The sequence below is a fragment of the Mesoplodon densirostris genome, chromosome 18 (assembly GCF_025265405.1).
Source record: "Mesoplodon densirostris isolate mMesDen1 chromosome 18, mMesDen1 primary haplotype, whole genome shotgun sequence".
Lineage (NCBI taxonomy): Eukaryota > Metazoa > Chordata > Mammalia > Artiodactyla > Ziphiidae > Mesoplodon > Mesoplodon densirostris.
Genome location: NC_082678.1, coordinates 5,059,653 through 5,068,845, shown reverse-complemented (window position 1 = coordinate 5,068,845; position 9,193 = coordinate 5,059,653). Strand labels below are relative to the sequence as shown.

The 9,193-nt window shown below is 60.5% G+C and overlaps 1 protein-coding gene across 1 annotated transcript; it reads right to left on the bottom strand.

Moving 5' to 3' along the window:
* Positions 1-380: 380 nt before the first annotated feature.
* PPP1R1B (protein phosphatase 1 regulatory inhibitor subunit 1B) lies at positions 381-7,911 on the bottom strand. Its single transcript, XM_060082406.1, has 7 exons — positions 7,831-7,911; positions 6,115-6,175; positions 5,807-5,829; positions 5,287-5,362; positions 1,965-2,171; positions 524-643; positions 381-430 (listed from the first exon to the last, which is right to left on the bottom strand). Exons 1-7 carry the CDS (start codon positions 7,909-7,911, stop codon positions 381-383), a joined length of 618 nt encoding a protein of 205 aa, XP_059938389.1.
* Positions 7,912-9,193: the final 1,282 nt, after the last annotated feature.

Here is a 9,193-nt window from a genome sequence, read left to right as displayed (position 1 = left end):
TCTTTCCCCAGATCTTAGGGTCCTGCCCTGTGGGTTTCCTGTGCCCAGGGGAGAGGGTCTGGGGAGTAGACTTGTGAAGGATGAACCTTTGTCCCCCATTTACTGGATTTCCCAATGCAAGCTCTCTCACATCCCACCACCCACTGGGTGAATGGGGGAATGACTGGCAGGGGTAGGCATCAGGCAGCAAGTGCCCAGGGACTCTGGGCATCAGCCAAAGGTGGGCAGACAAGCAAACACAGACCAGCCCTAGTCTTCTAAGTCAGAAGCCGCAGCCCTAGCAAGTGAGGGGAAGGGTACAAAGTAGGGTGGGGACAGGGTGGGTTTCTGGGGAACAGCAATGCCCTCGCCACTTCTTCTGGGAGATGCAGGGCTGATGCCTATGTGCCAGGTTCAGGGTGAGCAGGGCGCTGTGGCTCCTCCCCAGGTTCTGCAAGGCAAGCAGATGGACTTAGGGTCTGGCCACGCCCACCAAGATCCCAGCCCCGCCTCCCCAGCCCCGCCCCCCACGCCCAAACCTTACCATTTAATGCCCGATCTTCCACTTGGTCCTCAGAGCTTCCGTCTCTCTGGGGCTCATCCAGAGGAGGCGGGCGCTCCCAGGGACCCTCCAGACCTTGGCCACAAGTAGTCTTCTGCCCAGCTGGGGGCGGGAAAGAAGGGATAAAAGCACAGGCTCTGAGTATCCATCTGGCTGTCCGGGAACAGGAGCTGAGTCTCTCAGCTGGCTGTGGCTAAGCTTTCAGAGGGTATCATGGTATAGTGGAGAGAGCACTGGACTAAGACAGCTCTTGCAACGACTAGCCATATGACTTAGATAGGTCCGTTGTTACCTCTTTGAAGGGGATGGTAAGGGAAATTGTGTAGACTGCCTTAAATAATAGTTACTACCCTGCAGCCCAGCACTGGCACTTAGGAGCTGCTCCACGATTGGTGGCAATTGATATTGCTCCTTGGTCATCTTGTCATTTGACCCACCGCCCTGCTGCTTTCCTAAGGGAACAGTCTCCTCTCACCTCCTCTTCACCTGTTCTGGGGGGTCCCAGTGGGAGTTGACTCACCTGTTCCAGCTGGAGCTTTTGCTCCCATGGCCGATGCCCCCGCTGCCAAGGCAGAGAGGAGGCCCACGCCATTTTTGAGGGGTGCAAGGGACGGACACTTCAAGCAGGAGTGGTTGGCTATTTTTCATCCCCATAAATAATGGCACCAAAACGTTTAAGGTGCACTGGGAGGGATAGATGTGGCTGGCCTGGGCCTAGAAAGAACAGTCCTGGGAGGGCTGAGATCTTCCTGCCTAGGAATTCTCTGGGCCTTGAGACTCCCTGTGGAGATTTTGGGATTTGGGGTCTCTAGCTCTGAGGCCTTCTGTGTAGGTTTCATGCCCCTCCCTGGCCCCTCTCTTCCCAGGCAGCTGGGGTTGGAGCTGCAGCCAACGCAGTTGGTTCTTGAATCCTACATTCTCCATCTAGACACTAGAGGGCACCCTCTCACCTCCAGCCTAGGAAATAAAAAAGGGGAAAAGAGCCACAGGTTCCTGGAGAGGACTTATCAACCAGCCCTGTGCCTCCCAGCAGAGACCACATCCTGTGTTCAGAAATGCAGGCGATGGGGGCACTGGGTACTCTTAGTCCACTATCCCCCATCTCCTTGCACCTCCCAACTGCCGTGGATGGCAAGTCCTTTCTTGGGTCTAGCCTCAAACCTCAGGTGGCCTTGCCTTAATTCTTAGGGAAGAGAGGAATTAGTAGAGGAAACCTGATTGGGAGAAGGACTGAGTCAAGGATGGGAACAGCCCAGGTGTCAGGTAAGGCTGACTGCAAGGCGTCCTGTGGGATGAGAGAGCGGGGAGGCCCTTTACACGTGTGAGAAACTGTGAACTGGGAGGGGGTGTCCCGGGACACTCAGGGGGGATCCCACCTGGTCTGTGGTGGGGGGACCCAGGCTTCACAGCCCGGTCAGCTTACCAGACCCCCTGCTGCCCCTCAGGATTTCAGCCTGGCTGTCCTCCTCCTCCTCCTCCTCTTCTTCGTCATCCTCCTCCTCCTCCTCGTCTTCCTCTCTTGGGTAGCCCAGCTCCCGCAGCTCCCCCAGCTCATCCTCCTCCTCTGAGGCCTGGTTCTCACCCAGGTTGCTGATGGTCTGCAGGTGAGACTCAGCAATGCGCTGCACAGCTGGCACAGGGGGACCGGGAAGGCAGGGGTCAGCCAGGCCCAAGAAGCGGGAGAGGCATGTGGCCCAGTCCCCAGCCTCCTTCCTGTGGGCCTGGGGCAGAGCTAATCCCCCACAGGGGTCTAATTCAAAAGCTAAAAGCTGCAGGTCAGCCTGCTGGGGGCCAGACCAGGGCAGAAGCAGCAGGGGGTAGACTCTTGATCATGTTTGGCTCTTAAGCTGTCCAAAGGTGCTGCTCTCCCAGAGGCTGGCACCAGGCAGCTCCTGCCAAGCCGGACAAGACCAGGCGGGTACAGCAGCAGTTTAACATTCCCTGGCTGGGGGGCTTGTCCACCAGCTACAGCCCCTGGAGAAGGCACAGGGCCTGTGGGCCAGGCCCTGGGGGATTTGTCCCTTTCAACTTCTAGGGGAGTGCCCAGCCTGCTTAGGGCTCACTGCTACCCCGATCCTGCCCACCACCCCATGCTGGGCTTGGTCCCCACTCGCTGGCAGTGCCCCATCATAGATGCTACTCCACACACCTCTGCCCCAGGCTCTAAGAGGTAGGAACAGTTCTGAGGCTGAGGACATAATAGTCTGAAGCCAGTGAAGTCCGTGCCTGGGGATGTGGCGTGCTCAGACACGGCCCCCACAATCTTGACCCACATCCCCAAGCTTCAGCTCCCTCTGCGGTGACCTAGAAAGCAGCGAACACCACCCACCCCCCCAACGCCACCAAGGCCTGCTGGGATAGGACCTAGCGAGGGAACAGTGTGGGCAGCTGGAGAGAAGTTTCCAAAAGATGGAAAGGACTACGGGGTTAGGAGAAAGGGGCCAGGGCTGGGGGACTCTGGGAGGATGGCAGGGGTTGAGGGGACCCTGGGAGGAGTGGCTGGGACAGAGGCAGCAGGGGGGCCAGGAGCTGGTGGGATTTTAGAGCATTTGGGTCACTGAACTCAAGGCCCAGAGACCAGATGCTGATGAGCTGGGACCTGCAGTTGCTGCTGCTACTCCTTGCTCCACAGGCAGCCCCTCCCCTCAGAAAGCCCAGAGCGGGCAGATCCAGGCTGGAAACCTCCAGTGTAGGGAGCAGGGCACCGCTCTCCTGCCAACTCAGGGACAGGCACAGAGGGTGCATTGTGTCTGCCCGCTGCCCTGCCTTGCCCCGAGCTCCACCCGGTGCCTCCTGCTGGCTCTGGGCAAGCTACCCAGGCAATAAAAGCGCAATAAATTACCCCGCCCTGTCCTTGGGGAAAGCTTCACCTTGAGGCAAGTGTGAGGGCTCGGCCTTGGAGGACCCCCCTCAAGCCAAGACTCAGTGTCCACCCTTCCTTGGGGGCCCTGAGCTTCTCCACCTACAAGTCCCCCACCCTGCCAGATGCTTTCCCTGCCCAGAAAGGAGCCAAAGCCTATAACACAGTGCCCTGCAGGTTCAGAAGGGTCCCCTGAGCGTTGGGGAAGGGAGGAAGGGAGGAGAGGAGGTGGCAGCTCGAGCAGCCGGGGGAGGAGAGTTCAGTTCGTGAGCCGCAGCATCAACAATAGGTGTGCGCAGCCCTGTGCTGGCGCCCCGTGAGCCTCCCGCGTGCCTCGCCTGCCTCGTGCCTCGCAGGGCTCTCTGGGGTCTCCCCCTCATCCTCCCAACTGTCTCCTAATCCCTCCGTCTCCAGCTCTGGGAACCTGAGTTCCCCCCACCCAAGTGTCCCTTTTTAAGCCCCAAGGTCCCCAGCACAGCCCCCGCACCCCTCTCCTGGCCCCTTTCCACCGCCCTGCCTCTCCCCACTCAGACCCTCCTTAAGTTGCAGCCCAAAGGGGCCGCGGGGTGGGGGCACATTTCTGGCCATCTTTTTCACCCCAGCCCCTTGCTCACAATCAAGAGTCCAAGGGTGGTTCTTCCCTCTCACAGGCACTTGCCCCCAGCCCAGCCCAGGATGGGGAGGAGAGAGATTTCTCATATTCTCTCCTGAGAAGATGCCACCTCCTCCCTCATGCCTGCTTCAGGGGCTGGCCTTCCCCACATCCCTACAGGTAGGAAGGCCTTCCAAAAGCTGAACCCACGGCCCGCTAGCTGTCCCTGCATCGTCCTGTCCTTGAGGAAGAGAAAGGGCGCCTGCGCTTCTCGCCTCTCCTCCCAGTCTCTGCTCCCAGCCTTGGCCGGCAGCCTGACAGTTGCACCTGTAGACCTTGGCCGGTTACCGGGAGCTCATTAAACCCACCCCAGAGGGAGCTCTCCACACACCCTTCTGGTCCCCTCCCTCCCAGCCTCCGTGGGAGGAGAGGCTGGCCAGGCAAGAAGAGCCTCAGGTGGGAGCTGAGGTGGGTGTAGGAAGGCATCCTAAGGCTTAGTTAGGAAGAGACCCTCCCCACACCCGTCCCACCTTCTCCTCCAGGTGTATCTCCCCCAGCTCCCCCCTGGAAGCCAAGTCTCCAGGCCGGCCCTGAAGACCCCTGTGATTTCACACCTGCTTCCCTTTGCACACCTTCCTCCCTCTCCCTGGAATGCCCCTCCATGCCTGGCCTGCCTGTTGAATTCTTATTCTGGCTTCCCATGCAAGCTGAAACACCCTCTCCTCTGTAACTCTCCCCGACCCTTTGAGGTGAAGGGCCCCAGGAGGGCTGAGGCCAAATCTTACTCTTATTTTTGCCCAGCACCCACCAGGGGGGCCTGGCATACACTAGGTGTTTGATAAGTGAGTGCTATAGGAATGACTTGCCTTTTGGTGTAGAAAGGAGAAGCAGGAACAGAAGCATCAGTGTGCAGACCTGTGCAAATGGCACGGGAATGGGAGAGGAGAGCAAGGGGTGCAGCCCAAAGAAGGTGCCCTTCGGGGAGAAGGAGGGGGAGGTGGTCCAGTGCATGCTTGCAAAGGAGGTGCAGAGACGATGCCTACTTGTTACGTGCCTCTTTTCTTTCAACCCCACAACCTGATTGTAAGACCCATGCCACCCTTTTCAGCCTCTGGGCTCCTTCTTTTTACAAGGCCAAATTAAGAAAGAATTGGTCTCTAAGTAGGGATTGGGGTGGGTACCCAAGACTATCCGTCCCCACCAACAAAAGCTCAACATGTCACACACACACCCCATGTCAGCCCAGTTGCAGGGGTCAAGGGGACAGCCCAACTAATGGGTGGGGGACAGTACCTTTCAGCGAGGGTGGTGTGTAGGCACAGGGGTTGGGTCTCTTCGACTTGAGGTGGTGCCCCTCTCCTGAGGCTCTCTGCTGGGGAAGTGCCAGGTTAAATGGGCTTACAGAGGCCCCTTGCCTTCACCCTCCCTCCATTCCATCCCACCAAGGCAACCCAGGCAGACTGGTCTAGCCTCTGTTCTCAGGTCCAGGTCCAGGCCCAGGCACTGCCGCCCCTCGGGTCCTGCACCTCCTGCACCAAGGCTGAGGCTAACTGGTGGCTTTGGGAGGGGCTCCAGAGCCATGGCCTGGCTCAGAGCAGGACCCTGGGTTCTGGAGGCCCAGCCTGAGTCTGAGCAGAGGAGAGACAAGGGCAGAGTGCTGGTGGCACCCTGGCACCAGGCACTCTCACTGAGGTGCCAATTGATATGCTAATGTCCTCCTGGGTGGCACCCTGTGTTAGCTGGGAAGTAATCCCCTCCAGCCCATCACAAAGGGCCCTGGCATCCCTCCTTCCAGCTGCCCCTGGAAACTCACCTGGTGGGGTGAGGCCTCCTCCTCTGAGGGAGGCCACCAGTGAACCGAGCCAGGAAGAAGAGAGAAGAGGGAGAGAGAGAAAAGAGAAAGAATCTGAATTACTTTCCCCAAAGGCTCAGCCTCTGTGCCCTTTCCCTCCTGGTGTTGGGAGGTGCCTGGTCAATAAATGAACCCAATGGAGTTGGGCTCCCAGACCTTAACCCCCCCATCTTCTGCTCAGTCTCCTACTCATGGGACTTTGGCAGGGGCCCCAAGAAGGCATCAGGGTTAGGATGGGGCCAGGACTAGGGGGCAGGGTAGGGGCCCACCTGGCGAGGAGTGCTCTGAGAGCCGGAACAGCATGGCAGGGGTTGGTCTCCTGCGCCGGATCTAAGAAGACAGAGAAAGAGATGGGGAGGAGGGGGGGCAGGACGGACACCTGCAGCCCACTCCCCACCCCCTACCCAGGCAGCAGGGGACAAACAGTGCTTTGGAGTCCCCAGGGAACCTTTGAATCAAAGACTGTCAGAGCTGTAAGGAACTCCATAGCTCACCCAACCCCCTCATTTTACCAAGGTGAAAACCCAAGGCTCAGAGAGGTTCAGCAAAGAGCTCAAAGTCACACAGCGTGCCAAGGCAGGGAAGGGACAAGAAAAACGTATCACTGGCTCCCAGCTGACGCCCATCCCACTCCATGGCTACTCCAGAACTGCCACCTCCCTTTCCTTCTTCCCCTACCAAGTCCCTTCCTCTCTCATTTTTGAAGACATCAGACCTCAGGACCTGAAGCTGGCTGTGGAAGATGCCCCATGGGCCATGGCACCCACATGGCCCTGCCTACCTAAGGTCAGCTCAAGGGCTCCAGGGAAAGTGGAGGGAGGCTGAGCCTGGTACTGCAGGCACCTCCAACCTCACACTGAGGCTCAGGTGTGGGTCTGACCCCCAGACCCACAGGGGCCTGGATGTGGTCTCTGGGGGCCTGGCTCTGGGTCCCTCTAGCAGTATCTCTCAGGCTGCAGAACTCTTCACCCAGTCCTCATAAAAAACAAAAAGTTGCCCTCCTTGGTACATGAGCCAGGCTGAGCCGGGGGGTGGGGGGCGCACTGAGCACTCCTAGTGACTCCCCCCCCTCCCCCCAGCTTGGCAATCAGACCAAGTGTCAGTTAATTAGGTCCCCTCTGAGCTCCAGGGAAATGCACAAAGAGAACCAGGTGAATTAAGCTGAAACTGCCACCTCCCTCTGCCAAGCTCCCAACACTGCCCTCCAGACCAAAAGCTGCTTGGGCTGGGGACCCAACCCGCCCCCACGGCCGCCTAGCTCTCCCCAAAATGACTTGGCTCCACTCTCACCGCGCTGTGGGGTGCCAGCTGCATCTCAGCAACAAGTGAATGGCTAGGCTGCGGGGTGGGGGGCAGAACCCTCTTCTCTCCCTCCATCACATCCCACCCTCCACCCCCACCTCAAGCCCTTGGAGGCCTCCAGTCCCCAAAAAGGCTGTCCAGAGAACTCAGTTGTCTGTGGGAGGACTTCTGGCTTCTGTGATGACTGGTCATCATCCCCCCCTCTCCCCCGCTTGTTGCCATGTTCTGGCTCTGTCTAGAGGTCAGAACAAGGCTCTGGCGACCCCAGCCCAGGTACGAAGGGTGGAACTAGACAGAAAGCCGGAGCGTGGGGCAGCTGGGCGGAGGCCTGCTCTGTGTAATGGGTCAGTGTACCACGTTTCTCACATCTGAGCGGCACCAGTGGTCCGCGTGGGAGTTTAGGGAAGGAGGACACTGTGCAGGGTCCAGAGGACCGTCTGCCCTCCCTGGGGCCGCCCGGGATTCTCCCGCCCCGGGATCAGGACCGGGGCCCCAGGCGAAAAAGTTGCACGAGTCTCCAGCGAACTTCACGCGCTGCCCCACGTCCCCGCCGCGTCCGAGGCGGGCCCGGGACTCCTTCGCCCCCGTCTCCCAGGCCAGTTCAGACCCCGGAGCGCAGACGAGCCCGGGTGTTTAGCGGGGGTGAGGGGGGCGCCGCCGGGGCTGGGGCGCAGCCCCCTTACCATCTCCACCTGGCGGGGGTCGAGCTGGCTGGGGGGCGCGGGCACGGAGAACTGGATCTTCTTGCGGTCCTTGGGGTCCATGGCGGGCGGGTGGTCGGTGGGCGGGGCGCGCGCCGCGGGGTCCGGGGCTGCGGTCCAGGCGCGCTGCTCAGGGCGCCGCGGCGACAGCGGGCTGAGTGCGGCGGGGAGGAGCAGGAGGGCTGTTCACGCACAGATAAAAATACCGCGCCGGCGAGGGGAGGGGGCGCGGGGGCGTGGGGCGCGGGGGCGTGGGGCGGGGGGCGGCCGCCTGCTCGCCTACCCCGCCGGGCTCCGGGGCTCGCCCGTGCCTCGGTGCCTTCGCGCCCGCACCCCGGGCTCCCCGGCTCGCGGGTCTGGGTCCCTGTCTCTCCCCTCCTTCCCTCGCTCTCTCTCAGTGTCTCTCCGCCCTTCCTCTATCTCCCTTGCTCCCTCTCCGCATGCCTGTCTCTGTCTCTGCCTCGCTCCGTCTCTCCGGGTCTCACCCTCCGGCCCCAGCCTTGGGGTGCCCAGCCCGTCCCCTCAGCCTGGGACTGGCGCCCGGGAGCTTGGTGGGAGGACTCAGGAGACAAGGGCCAATGAGCGCCGAGGAGCGTGTTCTCCCGGGGCCGGGAGGAGGGCGGGGAGTGTGAGCCAGGACCCGGGGAGCGGGCTGGGGGCCCCCTGCCGTCTCCCCAGAACTTGAAGCTGCATTATTGATGGAGTCCAGCAGGGAGGATAATGCGGGCAGGCCGAGGGGAGATCAGCAGCGGGGACTCTGGCTTTAACCCCTTCCTGGCGTGGATACTTGGAGTTTCACGGGGAGGCCTGTGAGGTCGTGGAGAGAATACCACCAGCCTGCCACGCTGTGAATGGGGGTGTCCTAGAAAGCGAGTGAGCGTGGAACGGGTTGTGCGTGGGAGGACACGTGTCAGTCATCATGGCAGGGAGTGTGTGAAAGTGAGTGCCAGGGGCCCTGTAGTGCCTATAGCTAGGGAGTGTGTGTGTGTGTGTGTGTGTGTGTGTGTGTGTGTGAGGGGGGGTGTCGGTGTGGTGAGAGTGTGTGCGAGTATGTGAGTAAGTGTGTCAGAGTGTCAAGGATGCGGGTGTGAGTGGCAGGGTGTGGGAAGACTGTGTGTGTGCGGGGGAGGGGGTGAGGTGGGGGAGGATGTCAGAGGCTGTCAAGGTGATGGGCAGGCTGTGCCAGCTTGCGGGGGCGGGGGGGGGTGGGGGAGTACTGTATCCACAGCTCCAGCCTGTACAGTAGAAGGGGATGAGGCTGTGATCCTGGGAGCACTCCCGTGGGGGGCGGGGAATGTGTCCCTGCCGTGAAATATCCTGGATTCAAGTGTCTCCCCAGATCTAA